Source organism: Pseudorca crassidens, chromosome 1, assembly GCF_039906515.1.
Source record: "Pseudorca crassidens isolate mPseCra1 chromosome 1, mPseCra1.hap1, whole genome shotgun sequence".
NCBI lineage: Eukaryota > Metazoa > Chordata > Mammalia > Artiodactyla > Delphinidae > Pseudorca > Pseudorca crassidens.
In genome coordinates this window covers 107,452,373-107,476,262 of record NC_090296.1, presented here as the reverse complement: position 1 = coordinate 107,476,262, position 23,890 = coordinate 107,452,373, and the positions used below count along the sequence as shown (strand labels likewise).

General features: G+C 35.7%; 1 protein-coding gene, 1 non-coding gene and 1 pseudogene across 11 annotated transcripts in view; 2 read left to right on the top strand and 1 right to left on the bottom strand.

Moving 5' to 3' along the window:
- Positions 1–23,890, bottom strand: part of MINDY2 (MINDY lysine 48 deubiquitinase 2) — a 114,430-nt gene that overhangs the window by 34,518 nt on the left and 56,022 nt on the right. For 3 of the 10 annotated variants that reach the window (XR_010945947.1, XR_010945948.1, XR_010945966.1), the window contains exons 7-10: positions 13,771–13,944; positions 11,220–11,414; positions 7,722–7,792; positions 7,143–7,276 (exon numbers count right to left, since the gene is read on the bottom strand). Coding sequence is in view for 2 of the 10 variants with exons in the window: in XM_067748371.1 (XP_067604472.1) it covers positions 9,819–9,947; positions 11,220–11,414; positions 13,771–13,944 (498 nt within the window). In the remaining 8 variants the exon portion in view is untranslated. Of the gene's footprint in view, positions 1–3,190; positions 10,847–11,219; positions 11,415–13,770; positions 13,945–23,890 lie in introns of those variants that run through there. The other 7 variants (XR_010945946.1, XR_010945971.1, XR_010945945.1 and 4 more) reach the window with 7 other exon arrangements.
- LOC137207192 (U6 spliceosomal RNA) lies at positions 13,287–13,393 on the top strand. Its single transcript, XR_010934978.1, has one exon. It is a non-coding gene; the product is annotated as a U6 spliceosomal RNA (small nuclear RNA).
- LOC137229952 (RING finger protein 11 pseudogene) lies at positions 19,379–20,921 on the top strand (annotated as a pseudogene).

Below are 23,890 nucleotides of genomic sequence, written 5' to 3'. Positions count from 1 at the left end.
TTGTAACAAGTAGTAAATAAGCCATAGAGATCTAATGCACAGTGTAATAAATATAGACAATAATATTGCACTATAATTATGTAATATAAGCATATTATGAGCAATCAGCAATCATATTAAATATATAAATGTATCAAAGTAACATGCTGTGTACCTTAAACTTACACAGTGTTACACATCAAATTTATTCAATTAAAAAGAAAAAGAAAAATTAACTTGAAATGGATCATAGACCTAACTGTAAGGAGTAAAACAATGACACATCTAGAAGAGGAGCAAATCTTTAGTGATCCCAGGCTTAAAATTTTGATTGGATACCAGAAATGTAGATGAAAAATATCAGAAATATAAGAAGTGGTTTAAAAAGGAAGGAGGTCATTGGAACATATTAGGTATGCAAATTTGTGAATGCTTCCATAATTGTGAAGTAAAGAGAATGGACTATAGAGTATTAGGTTCAGTTTTAAATTTCAAGTTGCCACTAGCACTGACTTTTTGTAAGTTGCTTAATCTTTCAAGTTTCTGTTTCCTTAACTGTGATAGTATCAATCTCTTAAAATTTTTGTGAGGATTAAGTAAGGATAAGAATATAAACAGCTCAGTGTCTGATACATGATAATATTCCAATAAATAGGGAGTACTGCTGATATAATACTTATTAGTAACCAGTTAGTTCCATATTTTAAGGACTAGGACATTCAGTGGAATGCCAGGGTTCAGAGGCTACTATATTTAAAGTATCACCACTTCTTTATAGTGATTTATTTAGTAAAGTTGGCAGCCCAAAGAAAAGTCCTCAAAAGGATGAAGAATCCTTTAAATGCTATCACCTTTTGCCTGAGTTGATTGAAGGGTAGCAGAATATGCCACCCCAAAATATGCCTCTTTGCAATGAGAATTATTTGGAGAAATAGCAGATACAGAAGCTCTGAAAACAGAGTTGCTTCTTTGTAATGGAAATTTATACTTATAAAGGAAATCTTCCTTTACCAGAAAGAGGAGGACTAAATCACAAGAGAATCTAATCAATGGAGAAGGCACCAATTTAAAGACTTTAATCTGCATAACAAACCTTACTCTCCACACACTTTCTTTTGTCTTTAACTGAAATGGTATTTAAGCCAGAATTCTAAGCTACCTCTGTGAGTTACTAGTTTTTCCCTATCTCCCATGTAAACATATTATAAATTTGTTTTTCTCTTATTAATCTGTCTTCTGTACAAGGCCCCAGCCAAGAACTTAGAAGGGTAGTAGAAGGAAAATTATTCTTTACTCCCCTACATGACCCTGACATCGTTGAAGGTGCTGACTTCAGCCTGGCTGACTTTCTTGGTCCTATGCTCTTGACTTCTACTGCACTTAATTTAAAAATTTAATGCCATAGCTTTAAAGATAGATCATTGACTGTCCAAATATGGTCCTTCCTATTAAGTCTAACTTCCTGAATCTTCCTTGATAAATGAGTAAACTAATGAATCTCCAGGGAGAACATGTCACGATTTCCAAAGTCTTATCTGGAATTTATGATTGTATTATTTTATGTATTCTGAAGTTTTGTTTGTTCCATGTTTTTCACTCTGGGCCATTCTGAGTCCAGGTTGATCTCAGTTCTTCTGGTAGGATCAGCATTATAATTGGGAGAGAATCAAAAAATGTTTACTTTTATAAGGATTAAGGGGCCTTCCTAATTTAAAGAGGTGTTTTTTCACGTTTAAAGTTCTTGGCTGGTAAGAAAAAAGTTATCCCTAGTCTGTTATCCACAATCTGCTATAATTTATTGGGTGTTTATTATGTATTTGACAATTTAAGTACATTAATCTTTATAACAATTTTAAGAGAGAGAAATTATTCTGTTTTACAGTTGAGAAAAGAGGCTGTGCAGAATTAACTGGCTTTAAGACTAGTGAGTACAAAGGAGGCTAATAGGCCTGATTTTGAAGATTTCTGCAGGGTTTGAAACAGATGTGTCTTAAAAAGTCAAGAGTCAGAATTTGAACACAGACCTGACCTAGATTTATCTGTCCCCTTCCAGATATATTTGTGAGCACAGTCTCTGGAGTCAGATTGCTTGGCTTCAAATCTCAGCTCCAACAAATTAATAGGTATGTACTTCATAGGATAATATAAAGTGAGGAAAGAGACCCTGTAAAAAGGGTATGAGATGGGGAAAGAACAAGGCTGCTTACTTTAGTTTTGTTGAGGCTGCTGTTTCCCAAGCAGCCTAGGAGGATACAGGATGATACCCACGGAAAATCAGGGGAGTCAGAAGGTAGGGGGAAACAGATTAAGGATTTTGGTTCCTTCTATCTATATAACTTTTATGCTAAAGGGGAAAACTGATTAAATAACTCAACTTATTTAAAGGACAGGCAAGCAATATAACTTACCACATAATATAGGTATTTAAAAAAATTCCTCTAAGTAGATATTAGGTTCATTTAAAGTGCCAATGATCATGTAATATTGCCAAGAAAATCAAGATGAATAAAACATGATCTCTGTTCTTAAAAGGCTCATAGTCTAGCTTAAGTGCTGTAAATGAGGAGAAGTCGTCAAAACACTGTGTGGAATGATTAATTCTGCCTAGAAGGCTGGGGAGTCTAAGAAAGCTTTCACAGGGACTTCCCTGGTGGTCCAGTGGGTAGGACTCTGCACTCCCAGTGCAGGGGGTCCAGGTTCAATCCCTGGTCGTGGAACTAGATCCCACATGCACGCCGCAACTAAGAAGTCCGCATGCTGCAACTAAGACCTGGTGCAGCCTAAATAAATAAACAAATACTTTAAAAAGAAAGAAAGAAAGCTTTCACAGAGAAATGCCAGACATCGGCTGACAAAAACTTTGTTGGACAAAAAAACTGTTGGACAAAAAACTTTATATTAGGATTGGCATGGTGTAAAGAGAAAATATTCCCTCCTCAGTTCTTGCTAACTTAGTCCTCCAAGAGAATAGAAGTATCAGATATAACAAATCTACCACTGGGATCAGGTAGTTAACTATTATATAATTTAGAGTTAATTGTGTCTTTGTTCAGTGTCTCCTGAGGGAAAAGCACTGTCTTTATCAAGAGTTGGTCCAAGTATGATAAGAGTTAATCCTAAGTAAATGTGAATTAATGTCAATTCCCCATTTCCCCACTCTTAACATTTGTAAGAAGTAGTTTAATGAGATTAATATATATAGCAGAAAGACTTTTTGGTCTAAATATCAAAGTTTATTGAAATAAAATATAATCTATAATAAAAAATACTAAGGGTGTTACCACTGGTTACAGATTTAAGTATATTAACAAAAATCCAACATTTTAATCCAAGAATGACGCTATCCTTGTGGTACAATAACAAACATGAAATTAAACGTTGAATAATACTGAATAATTCTTTCAGAAATATTTTATATTTTCCCATCTGTGTTCAATATGCCTTTTTTAGGAGTATCCTCCAAAAGTGAAACTTCTGAAACTTAAGACTTACTTTTTAAAATCAAATGGTTTTAGCATAATTAGCATATCAAACAATAACTTTCTTTCATAGAAATTCAGTTCAACCCTAAGCTGGGTAGATGCTTTTAAGTGTCTTTATTCAAAAAATGTATTTAAATGCTCTTTTCTATCAATCTCTAGGGTTGCTATCATTCTACAACTAGAATTAAAGCTGGTCATAAAGCAAAACAGATGAATTATTTCAGAAGTAGAAAGGGCATTAAGATAGTAAAGAAAAGGAGAAAAAAAAATAGGCACTCATACACAATCTATATATTTAAACTCTTTGAGAACTCTATTTCAATTGGCCATTCTTGGCCTGGCATAGAGATCTATCATAGCAACCTCCTGACCCAAATAGCTGGGCAATAAAGTGGAAGAAGAAAATTTGTTTCTTCTTGTTGTATTTCAAGATCACTTTCTCTGCAGTCATTATACCATTTCACTTGCTACTCCTCCAAATATGTGCCACAAGCCAATTATTCTGCACAATTCAAGGAAAAAAGACTCACATGCACTAACTTTAGGAAATGACTTTCAGGGTACCTCTGAAGTTTCACAAGTGAAGATTATCCCTTTTGCTGATTGTTGGGTAGCAATCATACATCAATCTCCGATCATATTGTCCTACTTGTGATATGTGGATGTGTGAAAACAATAGTTGTTATTTTACTGAGAAGATAGCATTTTAACAAAAACTACTGGAAGCTTTTCAAATCCTCATCTTTAAAAATCTGAAAAGCTTTAGGATATCCTCTATACCCTGGAAAAAAATGGTTATTTCATACAACCACGATGTAAAAAACAACAAAAACTGACAAAATTGAGAGACATACAGGACAGATTAAATGCCAGTCTTAGTCTTAAAACACATTTCATGAGTTAGAACTGCTCTTCAGGGTATTTCAGTTATAATGCTCATTTGGACAGGTCACTGATTTGGGAACTTAAATGGGTATTTCAGTTTACTGAATTCCTATTAAAGTTGTGACTACTAGAGCCAAATAAGCCAGGATCACCTTCAGAAGAATTTTGCTTTGTCCACCCTCTAACCTAGGAGGCACCCCTGCCTCTCAAGATAGGATATTACAGTGAGGATAGATATAAGGTTTGTAAAGTTAATGGTGACAAATTATTAAGTGATTTGAAGGAATTCTTAGAATTAATATCAGATGAAGTAGAGACATTATAGAATAATACTACAACTTTTTGTTCTTTAAATCTACTGTGGTTTAAAGCTTAGATTTTATATGTTTCTGCCATGGTATTTCAACACCTTATCTGGGATAGTACCATGACCTAAAAAATATCTATTATAAGCAGACAAATCTAAATCTCATCCTTTCTCAGCTCAACAGGATAAAGCTAAACTTGAGGCAATAGCTGAAGACTTTTACCCTGTTTTTTGAGTTGAATTTTTTTGGGATCAGAAAAGTGAAATTAGAAACTAGAATCCTTCATGTAAAAATATATATGTGTATCGCAATTTATTAAACTCTAATTTCTAATGGCAGAAACAATGGGATTAAGTAAGACATGCATGAGTTAAAATTTAGACAGATCTTCAAAATCAGTTAAACTTATCAGGGTCCTGCAATTTGTTCCTTAGACTGCATTATCTCTATATTGCAGTATATTTTGTTCAAGAAGCCTTCAATTATAATTTTAGTTTTAAAGTGTCACTAGAGAAGAGTAACCACAATTTTTTTATGTTTTCCCAAGAGCTTTAGAAGTGTTGGACATCAGTCAAAAAGGACACTCAATTACTAGAGGACCTAAGAACTCTGTTTCTGGTTATTTTACTTTTTTTTTTTTGCAGTATGCGGGCCTCTCACTGTTGTGGCCTCTCCCGTTGCGGAGCACAGGCTCCGGACACGCAGGCTCAGCGGCCATGGCTCACGGGCCCAGCCGCTCCGCGGCATGTGGGATCTTCCCAGACCGGGGCAAGAACCCATGTCCCCTGCATCGGCAGGCGGACTCTCAACCACTGTGCCACCAGGGAAGCCCGTTATTTTACTATTTTCGGTCACTTTCTAAAAGAAATTTAATTGTATATTATCAAATAACATTTTACACTTAAAAAACATAAATAATTTAAATAGCCCTAAAAAGGACAGTACTTAAGAGATCTAAATGAATTCCATCCATGCAAAAATGTTTACATATATGTATTAGTAACCTGATCCCATTGTACTTTGTTCCATGAAGAGGCAAAGAGAATCTAAATATTTAGAAATATGAAAGATATCAGAAAAAATAGATTTTTAATGCTTTTATACTCCCAAAATACTCTTGGTTTTGATCCTATAGCCCACAGAACACAAAAGCAACTGTAAAATACTACATGTGGGGAAGAGGGAATTCCCTGGCAGGGGGCACGGGTTTGATCCCTGGAGAGGGAACTAAGATCCCACATGCTGTGCAGCGTAGCAAAAAAAAAAAAAAAAATGGGGGGAAGAGATGATGCCATGCTCAAAGACAAGATAATTCTACAAACTTTGACAGCATTAAAAAAAACAAAAAACTGGCTTTAGAAATATTGTCATTGGGGGAAAAATTCTACACATTCAAGAACAAAAGATGTGTGTAATATTTATGATTATTTCAATAATACCCTGTGCTTATACTATGCCCTTTATTCCAAGGTGCAAAGCACTAAAAATGAGCATCCTTTAGATATTTAGAGTAAATTGAGGCATGGTAAATTTGCCGAAGGCAAGATAAAAGCCAGGTTTTTAGACAAAATGATTCAGAATTTCACATTTCCCACACCTTAAAATACAAACTATATGCCATCTTTAATGCCTCCATCTTATTTTATCAAACATTAGTAAATTTATTACTATAGTTTAAGTTGTATACCCAAATATTCTGTGATAGGTAAAAGCCATAAGCTTTCCATCATGTTTTACAATCAATTTGCTTTTTGCTTTTTTTAAAAAAAAAATTTAAATAAATGAGATTGTTTTAGGACAGTTCTAGAAATTCTTGCCTTGATTTTTCTCCAGCAGAATTTTACAAATATCTGCTTTATATGCCAACATTAATATGATAGTTCTTTCCTTAAATATATATTTTACTTCTAGTCCTCTTTCCTCTCAAGATCTTCTGTCTCTTTGTGAACTGAGTTGGTGATTCATTAAAAACAAAATGTTAAGGTTTTGTGAAAGTACAAAATGGTTAATGTTGGGTTCAGTCAACTAATCTCTGATAGTAACTTGCTTAATTAAGCTAAGATCAAGAAGTATGAGGAAGAATTCAAAACATAAGTAGTCAAATACTAGAAATTTTAGACAAAAAATATATACATATATTCCAAAGACTAATCTTAACCTTAAATCTATGTCTCATTCAACTACTAACTTGACATTTTGAAACATGAAATAAGTTACTTTAACTACGCACATTGAAACAGCATATTATAGGAAGCAGCCAATTCCAATTTTAGCTGCCTTAAACAGCTTGGTGATGATGATTCTTAAATCTGAGACTCCTTTGAGAATCTATTAGAAGTCATGGATCCTTGCTTCAGAAACACACACATACACACACACACGATGTATTTTTTAGTGTTGATAACATATTATAAATCACAGCGTTGTTGATTCAATGGGATTAACATGAAGAAAATTTTCATACTGTTAACAAAGACTGGTCACTAACCTTAAGGAAAAGTCTTTGAAGTATGAGACAGTTCAATGACCATATCCATTCATTCATCTGCTTCTTTTGCTAGCTCTGGTTGCAGAAGAGGTGACTGGTTGATGCAAATGTGTCTCTAATCTAGCCTATAAATCTTAAAAACAAAAATGTTTAAGTTCTAATTTCTACTAGCAGTGCACATGTAACAGTTTTCAAGCATTATAAAATACTGTGAAGGAAAGACTTTAATATACCACTATCAAATTCCAGTGCACCTAAACCAACAATGAAATGTCTGAATATGTAATTTGTTGACTTGAGCAAAATAAAGACATAATAGCTCTAAATTCTTTATAACTTTCAAGGATGGGAAACCAGTATCTCTCAGAAGTTTTTTTTTTTTAAATAGAATTGAACATTTAATTTTCCCCCACAGTATTCAAAGTAAACATTTTATCATTATTACTCTTGGTATATCAAACTGAATTCCAGGAATGTAAGAAAGCCTGACTGGGAAATATTACATAGAAAAAGGTTGAATTAACAAACACATTACATTTCTTAGTTATTTCTTATAAGTATACGTTGACATTTACTTATCTGATAGCAGCACTGCTGGTTTTGAGTGAATTTTTTTTTCTTCTAATGGGACTGCAGAATGGCAGTGTTATCTTTGGAACAAATTAAGACAGTAACAATTAACAGAAGAATACCTTCTACACATATATTTTGCAAGGGCAATAAATAGTTAAGTATATAATTATGGGAAAATATGCCTCAAATATGTTTTTTAAAATTTCTAAGGATTTATTGTTTTGCTTCTTAATAAAATATAATGCACTGTCACTACTATCTGTTCTGGGAAAAACAAACACTGAGGTTTGAGTTTCCTCCTTTAACCAACAGAGTGATATCAAGAATAAACTTGGCCTAAAAATCAACTTGTTTGAGCCAATAGAGAATTCTGTAGTACATTTGATTACTTTAGCAATATACACATATTCTGGGTTATTATTAAGAGACTAACCAAATATTTTGTATGAAAGTTTTATACCCCAAACAGGTTCTCTGATGACTTATGCTAGCATATGAAATTTGAAGGAATAACAAATGGCATAACATAAACAGACATGCAATATAGAAGGATGTAAAAGATACAGCTTGACCCTGGATATTTCCCTTAGAATAATTTCTTCCATAAATAAGACTTTACTTTTTACATATAGATTTATCTTATATCTGGTCCTGGATCACGGAGAATGTTAAGGACATAGCTTAAGAAATCAAGACCACATTTTTTGTGTAGTCTTTTGTCACCCCAGACCACAAAAAGCATTCTCCAAGTGGATGCTCAGGTTAGATTAAGATGCTCTTGAACAAACAAATTTACTGAGGCTTAGAATGTAAATCACGTAACTACTTGCAGCAGCAACAGTCTTTTCAAAAATGACTAAAACAAACTTTTAAATATAAAGCATATAAAAAGGACTATTAAGGATAGTTTTCCAAACTATAGAAATACAGGAAAATATGTGTTGCCTCATAATAAAGTTCAATAAATATTCTTTCTGAATCCTAGAAACACTATAAGATGTTATAGGTTTATTTGGTTCTCATAAGTTAGAATAATCTGATTGCTTCTACATAAATTCCTCCAGATTCTTATCCTCAAACAGATTTTTACTAATGTTTTTCCACTAGACTGAGAGAGTATCTAACATCATTTCAAAAATGTGCTTTTTTGTTGGTTTTAATAAGTATACTTAATTTTCTAGAAAATAAACATTTAAAATTTAAGGTTCAAGGTAATTTTAGAAAAAGGTAGACACTGAACTATCTCCTTTTCTATTTCTACATCTCCATATTTACAAGGCCTAGCATCCACATGGTTTCCTCTTTATACTCACTTATCACACTATCAATAAATAGTAACTGTGGTCCAAGTAACCTTTATTAAAGATTTCAAAATTCCTCAAATTTTATAACACTACAAAGTTATTAAGATTTGATTTTGATGAGTATTGGTGTTATGTAATTTTTTTTTATTGGAAAAGAAATACAAATCTTTTTTTTTTTCTATCTAAATTAAATCCAAGCTCCATTATCAGTTCTCAAGATATATCTAAAATGTACATTCCTAAAGAAACGTAAAGCTGTTCAAGGGCTGAACTAGTCCAATATATAATTGAGGGTTATTTATTCTTGTTATTTGTGTCTTTTCTTTTCTTTTTAAATCTATATTAAACCCCTGGTTTCTCATGGATTAGATCATAATTTTACATTGTAAAAATTAATTTCAGAAATTATTGTGCTAATATTTAGATTTGAGGAAGGAAACAATGAATACTATTCATTGTTAGAATAGAAGATGAAATAGCTTACTAACTGATATGAGTTATGAATGTCACTATGACACAAATTTGCTGTGATTTGCTTATTTGGCTACAAGTGCATTATTTTTCATGAATGACAACACACAGCATTTTCAACTTGTAACATGAAACTCCAGCTCATGACGAGTGTACTGTGTGACTTGAAAAAGTCTGATTGTAACTAAGTAACAACCTTTCCCCTGAAAAACATGAACAAAATCCATTGGGAAATCAGGCACAGACGGTATTTATCGGTTTTTCTTCCTTTCCTCCTATGGTTTTGTTTCTGAAGACATACAGATGGTTCCAACATGACCCACACTTGTTACAAAATGACACAGCTATTTTTTTCCTTTTCTTTTTCTTTATCTTTTTCTCGAGGTTCCTTTCGTTTACGTTCACTATTCCCAGATTGTCTGCCACTCGATGGAGAGGCTTGTGCTGGCTGGCTTTGCTTTAAGAAAAATAAACAGGAAAAAATTACCACAATTTTTCCAAGATGCTTAAGCATAGTTATCTAGAAAGAAAAACTACAGGAGTGAAATGAATTATTAGTGGAAAAAGGCTATTGGTGTATAGACTTATTATGTGATATGGTATCTGAATAACTGCCTCTATCATTCAGAATAGATATAATTAATGTATCCATTATTCTAAGTAAATGGAACTTCAAACAATAAATAACATATAGCATTATATTGCCTGAAGACTCAAATTCAAGATAACTTATGTTAAAGTTTAGGAAATGTTAAAGAAAGTGACACCTTTTGGCAAGCTACAATAGTTTTCCAAGATCTCATTAAATACTATAATAAACAGATTTTAAAAGGAGGGAAAAAAAACCCTGAGGACTCAGAGTGTGAAATGTGTATTCTGTGCAATGAGAGAACTTTTTTAGTGAAAAGCTAATCATAACATGGTAGGTTTTAAATTTTAAGCTTGGAGTAGTCAATATTTCTAGAAATAGAAATGTTATACCTATTTTAATAGAGACCTCTATATTTAAAAGTTTCATCAGATCTTAAAGGGCATCAAGCTTTCTTGAATACCCAAATCAAAGGAATAGTTCTAGCATGGTACAAACATAAAAGAAGGGGAATATTTTTTTCATTTAATGAAATGAGATTTAAGAAATAGAAACCCCCTTAGTTACATTTTCAGTGCTTAAAACATTTAGCTGGGGAAAGTGGAAAGGTGCTAACCTTTGTTGAATACTTAGCACATGTCAAACATTGGATTAAATGCTAACATTATTTATTCTTAACCACAAACCTAAGGGTTAAGTATTATCTTCTTTTTTCCAGATAGGGAAAATGAAGCTAAGAGACGTAGAGGACTTTGTCCATGTTGCACCTAGTAAGGGGAGACAGAAGCAGAAAATGCAAATCCACATTTATCTGGCTCCAAAGTCTACATTCTTTCCAGCAGTACCTCATACTGCCTTCTAATTGATAGGAAAGATTTGTTCATATTGGTTTATATTGTTTGAAGCTATTAAGAACTTAATAAATTTGGAAAATCTTCCCATCAGAACCTCAGAAAAAGTAAAATTAACTAAATTAGAAATATATTAAGATAATCACAAACTTAGAACAATGTCATAAAATCCATGGATGCTAAAAATGCTAACAGAGTCAATACCTAACTTAAAAGTTTTTATCTCAGCACAAATTTCTTTATTGCTAAAGTGATCATTATATTTAAGGATCAGAACACTAGTTTTTACCTGGGCCTGTGTAGAAGCAGAAGCAGCAGCTGCTGCTGCTTGTTCCTGTTCCTGGTAATATTGAGAAGCTCGTCTATCCTCTTCTTCTTGGAGTTTCTTTGCTAGTTCCAAATCACTGATTCCTTCAGGTATTTGTTCCCAATTGATCTCTTGGCTCTGCTGTTCTTGTTGTAGAGATAATGCCATAAGATAGTCCTAAGAAATTAAATGATAACCATTTTTAGCTATGAGATTTTATCCAAGAACTAACGTGTGTGAAATATAGGGGTTATATCTACAAACCTATCAGAGTGGCTTTTAAAAAACATACCAGAGGGTAAATGTAAAAATAGAAGTTTTCTATATATTTGTTTGGGAGGTATGAAATTATTTCAGTGATGTTGCCATTGTTATAAATATTTTAAATATTCATTTGAAATTCCTTCTAGAAGCAGTATATAAGGCATTCAGAAAAGCTTAAAAAAAAAAAAACACATGTCTGTAGAAAATTGTTACAAAGTAAAAAAGCATAAATAAGAAAGTTAAGATTACCATAATATCATTACACAGAGCCAACTACTGTTAACAATTAATATATAATTGTTATATATTAATCATTTTTTTCTATATTCACATACAAACACAAACACATCTCCCAACCCCTGAAACTATCATAATCTGCTTTCTTTTCCATTTAATGTTATAAAAGTCTTCTGTTTAAAAAAAGGTTATAAGAACTTCCCAAGATTATTTATTAAATATTCTCCCAAAAGATGATTTTTAAAGCCAACATAGCTGTCCATCATACAATCATATTCAGTTACTTAACTATGCCTTTCTCCTCCCACACACACCCCCAGATTATTTCCTATGAGAGAAAGTGATGCATCTTTGGTCAAAAGTTATATTATCTAACAAAACATCCACTTTTATTAAGAATTAGTGCTGAATGAAACTTGACTACTCTTGTGCACCTCCCCCAATCTACCCTCAAAATAAGAGAATTTTAAATAACCACAGAGGATATGTAAAAGGTTGTTGCCTGTGAAGACCTTGTACTATCTAGCATGATTATCTTACTGACATCAAGAATTTGTCCTTCAAAGTTTTCTCCCCAATTCTTCAAACTCTGCTCTTTGCTAAGTCCCTTCATTGCTACTTTTAAAGACAATATCATACATGTATTCTCAACACCTCACGGCTAGATTACTGTGGCAATCTATTGCTTTACTTCATTCCTGTGCCAATATTTTTTACACACAGTAGTTAGAAAAATCCTGTATATTTCTCTTAAGTAACACTTAAAAAACCATGCTCCTGTATATCTTCTGAAGGAAAATGAGTATGTTGATTATTATGGCTGTTTGTCAAAGGAAGGCCAAGAGTCCTAGAAAGATTAGTATTTGTTTGAATCAAGTATTCTTTCATCCATTCATAGCTTGCTATTCAAATTACCATTATAGAACTTAACATATGATATTAGTTGGTCAAATACCTGCCTCCCCAACTAGACTGAAGAATCTTTGAGGACAGGACTGAATGATTTATCTTTGTGTCCCCAGGATGCAGTTATAGTGCTCAGTACAACTGCTCAATGAATAATGGTTAAATGAACACAGTCTCTATGCACTTAAATTGTTATCAGCAAAACATGTGCCAACTGTTTAACATAAACATATTTCTGCCTCAGTTGAGGAAAATGTCACATCACTGTTATACTTCTAGTAATAAACACACTTGTGGCTCTAAGCCTACCAACCAATAGCAGGCAAAAATCTCATCTGTTTCAGTTCCAAATAAGAATTCTGCTCAGTAGTGCAGCTCCTGCTGTAAGTGTCTGTTCCTCCTTACCTTGGACTCTAAGGCTTAGAACACCCCCCTACTCTTTATCCAGTGTATGCTATCTTCAAGATTCCCTCTTTTCTACTTTTTCTGACTAACCAAAATAGATCTCAAATATGTACTTGTCTCTTCATCTCTACCACCAAGGCTAAGCCATCATCACCTCTTGCTTGGACTGCTAGTCTGCTTACAACCGTGTCCTTCCTATGCATTTGCCACATAGCAGGTTTTTAAAAAGGTAAAGTAGTGCTCGCTTCAGCAGCATAAATACTAAAATTGGAACGATACAGAGAAGATTAGCACAGCTCCTATGCAAGGATGACACTCAAATTTGTGAAGCATTCCATATTTTTTTACAGAAGTAGAAACATACTGTTATACACATGAAACATATAATGTTATAAACTAATGTTACCTCAATTTAAAAAAAAGGTAAAGTAGATCATGTCACTTCCATGTTTAATACTTCGCATACCTTCCCTACTACAATTAGAATAAAATTTAAACTCTTTACCATGACCTTCACAGTTCAATATAATCTGGTCTTCTGAACCAAAGTGTACAATTAATGTACATGTAGAATAATCACTTAACTATTTAGGAAGTGTCAGGAAAATTTCACAAGTATATTAATGAACAACTTTTAGTTCAAAAATTTGGATAACTAAATTCACATTTGAAAGGAATGAGCACTTTAAACAATATGAAGAAGATAAAACAACAGATTTACCTGATCTATCTGATCTTGTTGTCCTCTGTATACAGTTTCCGGATCAGAAGGAGGCCGCAGATGAAATTCTGAGTCACAGAAATTTCCATCACCATCGACATTGTGTAGGCTTTCCCAAACAACTTTTTCTTCAGTGAGAAACCCCTGGTCTGTTACCAACAAATACAGCAGACCCTTAATAAGAAATAAGAAAAAGGACTGTTAAGTTGATCAAAGCTAGTTAATATTTAAGAGAAACTGTATAATCTTTTTAAAACATATAATTATTCCTACTAGTTAGGTCTGCACAACCTACTAAATAGTTGACCAAGTAGATATCTTATTTGCTCACTGAATTATATCCACTTGGCTTTGAATATAGTTTATAAAAGGTACACTACAGTATGATGAGAAATGGGAGTTCTTGGCATGTTCAACTAATTCATAACTTATAAATAGCCCTTGGGGTTTTTTAATCTCCTTTCACAAAATAGAAAAATACTATACAAGTTCCTAAAAAATACATCAGATAACAAATAAGATATAGTCACAATAAAATTATATCATATTGCCTGTTTTTTAAAAAAATTAAGCACATATGACTAATCCATTTCATACCAATTTTTCCTTCTCTGCACCATTAGCTGCTCTTAATTTATACACCGACAGTACTTTGTACTTTTTCTATAGTAGCATTAAATCACACTGTACAATGATTATGTTTTCTTCCTCGTTCCCCAGACTGTATTTTTTAATCTATCTCTGGGCCTAGTGTAGGCTGTATCATAAAGTTGAAGCCTAATATTTATTGAATTAATCAATGAAGTCATAATGTATTTACAGTCATTACCATAGAATTTAGCATTGATCTCTAATTGCTCATATGCATTAGTTTTAACTCCAATCATATGTAAAGTGTCCCTAGTATACCATATAACATTTGTAAGCCATTTTTATTTCAGATTTGCCAAGGACAACTTTCATTTACTTGTTCAGAGTTCCCACTGGTTAATATAGTGTTTATTATTGCACAAGAATCATACTTTTCAAGTTCTCACTTATACACAATCTTAATAATTACTAATAAGAAATTCCTTTAAAGAATTTGGTGGTGAGGGTAGAGAATTACTGAATAAATTCTGAAGCTTTAAAAAAAACTAAGTAGTTGTTATTTTTGAACATTTACTATGTGTCCAGCACTATGGGACACAGCTCCTCCTGAAGTACAGTCTTTCCTGTTGTCTAGTAGCAGTTACATTCAAGAATCAGCTGTAGGTACTGATTAATTTACAAGGTCACTGAAATTACTATTGCAACATGAAAAGGATTCATAAAGAAACACATTTTGGTATAAAGATTAAAGACATTGTTTTAAGAAAAAATTAAGTCCAGGCTCATGTTTTGTTTTGTTTTTTAAATCAGGTACGTTCCAATTTATCAAATATTGAATGCCTACCATATGCTTAGCACTATGCTAAGTGCTTGAGGATTCATATCATGGGTAGTAATGATCCCACCTTACTCTGATATTAGTGCCCCTTTTATGTGACTTCATAGAATCCTGGACTTAACAGTATTATAGCCCTTTATACATTGAATTGCAGTTGTCTGTTTACTTAATCATCTCTCTTAATACATTTTAAGCTCCTTGAGGACCAGAGTCATGTTTTATTCACCCATGCAGTGTCATTACCTAACATTTTATTTTTTATTTTTTTTTTGCGGTACGCGGGCCTCTCACCATTGTGGCCTCTCCCTTTGTGGAGCACAGGCTCCGGACACTCAGGCTCAGCGGCCATGGCTCACGGGCCCAGCCGCTCCGTGGCATGTGGGATCCTCCCGGACCGGGGCACGAACCCGTGTCCCCTGCATCGGCAGGTGGACTCTCAACCACTGCCCCACCAGGGAGGCCCCTTAACATATTTTTAATACCCAGTTAGGGTCTACCTTGTTCTGGGATAATTTAAGAGAAAAACTAATTTTCCACTGAATAGATCTGACCCTTCTCTTTATACTTATCACAATGCATTTCAACATATTATATAATATGTAAGTTTTACAGTTTATTTTGTATAGATCATATATTAGATTGGCTGTTTGTTGGGAAGGAACTATAATCTTATCAATAATTTTCCTCCAAATGACACTTTAGGATAGGTAAATTCTGGGAGCGTTTCTATTGAAAGCTACTATCATCCATAGCACATGAATACTTAAAAGTTTTAACTAAAAGTATCCATTTCTTGGTATAGGTGACCTGTCTTCTCATGGACCATCAGCCTCAATTTCTTCCTCTTTTAGATCTTGACATTTATCAAAAAAAGTCTGTAACTGGTCCACTGTCAACAATGCTGGTTATTACTTAAAATTTACAAAGCATGTGTCAGTATAGTACTGAATACTTTAGGCCCATTTGTTCCTGAGAGTCTACAATTAAATCACCATCAAGAATATTTCTTGGGGGCTTCCCTGGTGGTGCAGTGGTTGAGAGTCAGCCTGCTGATGCAGGGGACATGGGTTCGTGCCCCAGTCCGGGAAGATCCCACATGCCGCGGAGTGGCTGGGCCCGTGAGCCATGGCCGCTGAGCCTGCGCGTCCAGAGCCTGTGTTCCGCAACGGGAGAGGCTACGACAGTGAGAGGCCCACGTACCGCAACAACAACAACAAAAAAAATATATATATATTCCTTGCTTTTGTATCCCAGCACTTTTGTTAATATTATCTAGCCAAAGCTTTCTTTTCTAAGCCTTAAATCTTCTGCCTAATCTGACTCACCAGTCTCTAAAATATTAATTTCACAAAAAAATACAGAATGCATATATTAAATTAAATTGTTTATTAATGTATAAAATGTATGTTTATTATTACATAAAAACAAATGACATTAGATAATTTTTAAAATTTTTTTAAAAATGGGCAATTAAATCACAAAAGAAGACTGAACGAAAACCTGTTCTACCTAAAATACTCTGATAATTCTATATAGAGTATATACGTTACTTTTATTAACAATATACATAATACTATCACATTTTGTAAATTGGTAAAATAGAAGAAAACCTGATAATGTAATACAAAAATAAAGTAATTCCAGGCTTTAAAATACAGAGCAAAGCACTGCCTGAATGTTTCTGGTTAACTAGCTTGGATTTGAATTATTTAAAGTCTTTGGACCTTAGTTTTCTTTTCTTATAAAGTGATATAGAATCAGTGAGATGAGAGGATTTCTAAGGAATTTTATAAATTGAAAGATGAACTTTACTCCTACTTAACAAACATCAATCTCACCTACAAGTAACTTTCTTACCCACCCAGAGAGGCAGAGCTGTTGAGAGTGTGAAGTTAAAAGTCAGACTGGAGCTGTTTACAAGCTGTGTGGTCTTGAGCAAGTTACTCAGGGCTTTAAGCCTGTTCTCTCAGATGTAAAGTGGGAAGTTGTGAAAATTAAATGAGATAATGAACGTAAAATGCTTAGTATAATGCAGGGCACGTGAACAGCCCCTAAATCTATCTGGGTTTCTTTATCTATCTCCTTTTCCTGCCTCTTATTTAAAAGGAAAAGCTGGATCTCTCTGCCTGTACTGTTGGAATCACTTTTCTGTTACCACATTTCTTTCCCCTTCCTGCCTCTAAAAAATTTTTTTAAAAGAAAGTGACAATTTGGAAATTCCCTGGTGGTCCATTGGTTAGTACTCCACGCTTCCATTGCAGGGGCCATGGGTTTGATCCCTGGTCGGGGAACTAAGATCCTACAAGGTGTGTGGCACGGCCCAAAAAAAAAAAAAAAGTGACAATTTTTGATGTATTAACTACCTTTTAAAAATATCTAAATTAGGTGAATTTTTACTTAAGTGTAGCCTTCTGTGGAAAAAAAAATTCCCACCATAGTCTTAGTTGAAGAGAAAAGTGAATGGACAAACTTATTTTATTTCTTTAATATGGCTTTAGTACTTATCTTGAACTGTATCTCCTAAACTACTCTCACTTCTAATCCTTAAATGTAAAGTAAAAAAGCAAACTAATAAAAGCTAACCTTAAAAAACACCTTGGTTTCGAATATACTCCAGCGAGTTGTCAATAATTTAAAAACAAGAGGTAGAGGAAACAGTCAAGACATGGATATAAAAGTTGATATGGGAAAGGGATGATCAAGGGGGAGTCACGATGGGGAAAGAACTAGGCAGATGTCGTTATTTAACCAAAGATCTAGAAGCTAGGTGATCTAGACAGAGGCCAAGGAATCAGTAGTTTATTTTACTCAAGAGCAAGCAGGGGGGCTTCCCTGGTGGTGCGGTGGTTGGAAGTCTCCCTGCCAGTGCAGAGAACGCAGGTTCGATCCCTGGTCTGGGAGGATCCCACATGCCACGAAGCGACTGGACTGGACCCGTGTGCCACAACTGCTGGGCCTGTGCTCTAGAGCCCTTAGGCCACAAATGCTGAGCCTGTGGGCCACGGCTACTGAGGCTCGCATGCCTGGAGCCTGTGCTCTGTGGTGGGAGAGGCCACCGTGGTGAGGGGCCCGCGTGCCGCGGCGAGGGCTGGCCCCCGCTTGCCGCGGCTGTTAAGTGCCCGCATGCAGCAGCGGGGACCCAACGCAGCCAAAAATAAATAAATTTTAAAATTTATTTTTTAAAAAAAGAGCAAGCAGGAAGTATTAGAGAAGCGGAGGAGGATCATTAAAATAAAAAGGAATAACTAGATCTTGGATATAGAGTTATATATATAAGAATCCCGAAGCAGAACAGACCAAAATAGGTCTGTTTCTAGGAAAGTGCGGATTTATTTACAGCCCATTTTTATACTTTCAAATTTCCTGTCTGGTTAAAAGTCATCTTACTATTTAGAACCACAAGAATGGCCCTGAAAGCATGTGCACTCTCACTAGCATCTCCTCCTGCTACTTTCAGATCCTAATCTTAGTTATGCTGATGAAAAGCACAGATCTTCGTAGGATCATGTACTCAATGTGGATTTGCCAAAATGATCTGCCCAGTTTAACTGTACAAGATTAAATGGAATTACATGGAGCAAGGTAACATACGAGATAGAAATTAGGGGTATATGTATTTTTGCCAATGGACAGGTGAGGGAAGAATAGTTTAATCAAGGGTTCATGGAGAGTGCTATTACAACTAATAACTAACAAGAGCTGGACTTGATTGCTTTGCTAGTAATGGAAGAGGTACTTGTCCAGAGTTTAGGAATGGTAAACCACAAAACTAGAAATAAGAGGAGTTTCCAAAAACAGGAAGTCAACTAGTATCTGCTGTCAGAGAAAATGTCATGAGAGGCTGTGCAATCAAAACCATAGATCCGGGCTTCCCTGGTGGCGCAGTGGTTGGGAGTCCGCCTGCCGATGCAGGGGACACGGGTTCGTGCCCCGGTCTGGGAGGATCCCACGTGCCGCGGAGCGGCTGGGCCCGTGAGCCACGGCCGCTGAGCCTGCGCGTCCGGAGCCTGTGCTCCGCAGCGGGAGAGGCCGCAGCGGTGAGAGGCCCGCGTGTCGCAAAAAAAACCCACCATAGATCCATACACAGTTGAGAAGTGTGAAGTTGACTGGTAAATTATTATAAAAATCAAGAATAGGAAAAAAGTATAATAGGGAAAAAATCAATTTAATTCACACATCCTCTGTGACTCTGCGATGACAGAAGGCCTAATTAAAAAGTCTATGGAGGGGAGAAGACTGTCAAAACAGCGCACAGATCACACACCCCAGCCCCGGAAGATGGGGAACTGCCTCAAGTCCCCCACTTCGGATGACATCTCCCTGCTTCACGAGTCTCAGTCCGACCGGGCTAGCTTTGGCGAGGGGGCTGAGCAGGATCAGGAGCCGCCGCCGCCATATCAGGAACAAGTTCCAGTTCCGGTCTATCATCCAACACCTAGCCAGACTCGCCTAGCAACTCAGCTGACTGAAGAGGAACAAATTAGGATAGCTCAAAGAATAGGCCTTATACAGCATCTGCCTAAAGGAGTTTATGAACCTGGAAGAGATGGATCAGAAAAAAAGATCTGGGAGTGTGTGATCTGTATGATGGACTTTGTTCATGGGGACCCAATTCGATTTCTCCCGTGCATGCACATCTATCATCTGGACTGTATGGATGACTGGTTGATGAGATCCTTCACATGCCCCTCCTGCATGAAGCCCGTTGATGCAGCACTACTTTCGTCCTACGAGACTGACTGAGCCAGGGTCTCTCATCTGACTTCAAGTGAACCATCATTTTTGGTGGTTTTGATCTTTTGTCACTGAGCCCAAAAAGCCAGGGATTAGGGATTAAGATCATGCACAAAAGTTTCCTAAATATTCCTGAATGGCTGCAGCTGTTGGGGAAAAGTATGTGATATTTTAGAAACTTAGGGGGAAAAGTAGGAAGGTATTTTTATGTAAAGCCTTGACCCAGTGTTCAAGAATATAATTGTATTTAGATCTTGTTATTGCTCCAGTACATAGGAATTGTGTAAAGTGTTAAAGCAGCTGTATAAGTTTAAATTGTGTATGTCGAAGATTAGGAAAAAGATAGTGGTTGTTTTTCCTAAATGAAGTAATTTTCTTCTCCCCCCCACCCAAATTATTTTCTCAAGTTGCTGGCATTTGGGTCAAGGTTTTATTAAAAGCTCCATTTTACAACACTGGCACAAAAAAAGTAGTTTTAAGCTTGTTTGTACAGTTCTTTTATCCACTGGAAATGGAATTCATTGCCTTAGGTCTTTTTAAATAGTGTATTATTATCGTTGGGGCTGGCTCTATGCTTGAAAACCACTTTATTTATAACCTGTTATAAGTGCTATATCTGTTTGCAGTTAGGAAATGCAGAATTCAAAGTGATCTCCTAGTGTGTAAGCAAGCTGAGATGCACTATCCCTTTTCTATAAAAAAAATGAGTTAATGTGTCAAGAAACCAACTCTAGTAAAGTGGGATTTAATATTACCCTTTCTTATGTGTTTCACCTAATTAGTTTGGTTGTTAATATGGTGATAACTAAAAGTCAAGGTAAATTTCAAACACTAAGAATTCTGATTTATTGAGCTTGAATTATGCCACCATGCTTATGTAAAAATGAAAGTGGCACCATGGTTAAACTGAGAAAAGTTTCTCAGTTGTAACAATTTTGATTTATTCTTTCCTGTGACCTCCTTCCCTGTATTGTAGTGCTGAGGTTATTGAAGTTATGTAAAACACATCTCTGTTTCTGTTTCTTGGAAGAACAGTCCTGCTAGTTGACTGACAATTCTAAGCAGGGAGAATTAAGATAAATGTGTTTCATGTTTTGCACACAAATGCAGAATTTGTATAACCACATGACTTCATAGTTGTGATCTCAAAAAAGAAGGAATTTCTCTTTTATCTTTTTCTTGCAGTTAATATAAGAACACTGAATCTCTAAGCTTCTGAAGTGTTAGAAGTAGAGATGGTCTAGTAAGGATGTAGTTGTAATGTTTTATCCATTTAGCATGTGTTTATTTTTCTTAATGTACTCAAAGGTGACATATTTGTTCAACTCAGTGATATTACAGCTAAAAAAATCATTCATTAGCAAAAGGAGAAGCAATCTCAACCAAACAATCAGAAATGTTTCTTATTATTTTATATTGAGTTGAATATTTGACTTTAACACTTTTCTACATATAAAACACAAGTCTCTTGAAGGGTTCTTCATAATTGCATTATAGAAGAATTTAGTATGTCATAAGCACTTAAAGATTTAACATTCAACTGTAGCAGTATCTATGTTGGTTAATTTTCTTATAAGCCCCACAATGAGTTTGAGAAAAATGGAAAGAAATTAGATTATCAGGTTCTGTTAAATTGTTACATGTATCTTGCTTAAGTTTTTGTTCATTAATTTATATCCAATTACATAAAGCAAATTTGGAGGAAACACCTGAAGTTGTGCAATATTTTCAGAGATATTACTTTTTTCTATCTTTGTGTTTTCTACTTAAACATGATGTCTGTCATCAAGTATTATAGTCACTTTCTTTTTTCTAGATTGTTAAATGAACTTTTTTTTTTAAATCATCTTCTATGTTGCTGTTAGTCTTTATTACAAGGCTTCTTTCACAGAAGTTTGGCAGTAATATTGAAAGAACCAGGATTGAGCTGAATGCTGTTTTTTTTTTTTTTTTTCGGTGCGCGGGCCTCTCACTGCTGTGGCCTCTCCCGTTGCAGAGCACAGGCTCCGGACGCGCAGGCTCAGCGGCCATGGCTCACGGGACCAGCCGCTCAGCGGCATGTGGGATCTTCCTGGACCGGGGCACGAACCCGTGTCCCCTGCATTGGCAGGCGGACGCTCAACCACTGCACCACCAGGGAAGCCCCTGAATGCTTTTTTTTTTAAGGTACTTTGTATTCTTTAATTTTGATCTCCACATACCATGTTAAGAACTATCAGTTTTGGCTTTTACCAAGTGAAATAAAGTTATATTACAGTTGCAAAAAAAAAAAAAAAGTCTATGGAGGGCTTCCCTGGTGGCACAGTGGTTAAGAATCTGCCTGCCAATGCAGGGGACACGGGTTCAAGGTCTTGTCCGGGAAGATCCCACAGGCTGCGAAGCAACTAAGCCCATGCGCCACAACTACTGAGCCTGCGCTCTAGAGCCCACGAGCCACAATTACTGAGCCCGCGTGCCACAACTACTGAAGCCCATGCGCCTAGAGTCCATGCTCCGCAACAAGAGAAGCCACCACAATGAGAAGCCCTCACACAGCAAGGAAGAGTAGCTCCTGCTCGCCACAACTAGAGAAAGCCTATGCACAGCAACGATGACTCAACACAACATCAAAAAGTTTAACTGAACAAGAGAATTTGCCCCTGCCTCTACCCAAAGTCTGGAGACAGGAGTTAGAACAGAGATATAGTACTAGAGAATATTAAAGGAGACACATACCTTCCCTTTGGTCAAACAAAAGTCCATGGCTCATACATCTCTAGAGTTCCAAAAGACTTTAGATGACAAAAATATTTTACACACAAGGTAGAATTTAGTAAATTGCTAAGGAAATTGGTACAACCTATAAAGAAACTAGAGATTCCCTTTCCTAGGTAATCCTTTTTGTCCCAACACAGACTTCTTCCTTGTTGGTCTTGGTCCTGAGATAATAATGGCATATGATACGATATGGGTACCAAAAAGTATAAAAACCCTTTCTGCAAATCACAGTAAAAATAAGCCCCACTAATAGAATAATACACTTATAGATACTTTTGACTGATTGCCAACTTATTATAGACTGGCAGTTTATTATTATAGGTCCCTAGTTATACACACCATTTATCTGTAGTAGAAAATATTCTATCCAGATATTAAATTTATTTTTGGTTGAAAGTATATCTAGAGGGACTTCCCTGGTAGTCCAGTCATAAAGAATCCGCCTTCCAATGCAGGGGACGCGGGTTCAATCCCTGGTCAGGGAACTAAGATCTCACGTGCCATGGGGCAACTAAAGCCCACGTGCCTCAACTAGACAGCCCATGTACTGAAACTGAAACTAGAGAGCCCACGTGCTCTGGAGCCCGTGCACCACAACAAAGAGCCCATGTGCTCTAGAGCCTGCGCACCACTAGAGAAGAAAAAACATACATGCTACAACTAGAGAGAAGCCCATGCGCCGCAATGAACAGCCCACACGCCACAACTAAAGATCCCGTGGGACTTCGCTGGTGGCGCAGTGGTTAAGAATCCGCCTGCCAATGCAAGCCACATGGGTTCAGTCCCTGGTCCAGGAAGATCCCACATGCGTCAGAGCAACTAAGCCTGTGTGCCACAACTACTGAGCCTGCACTCTAGAGCCCGCAAGGCACAACTACTGAGCTCGCATGCCACACTGAAGCCTGTGCACCTAGAGTCCGTGCTCCGCAACTAGAGAAGCCACCACAATGAGGAGTCCACACACCACAATGAAGAGTAGCCCCCGCTCGCCACAGCTAGAGAAAAACCGAGCACAGCAATAAAGACCCAACACAGCCAAAAATAAATAAACAAATTTATTAAAAAAAAAAAAAAAGATCCTGCATGTCTCATCAAAGACTCCACGTGCCACAAGACCTGACACAGCCATAAAAATAAATAAAATATATTTTTTTAAAAAAAGAAAGTATATCTAGAATTCCATGGAATGAACTGTGTTTA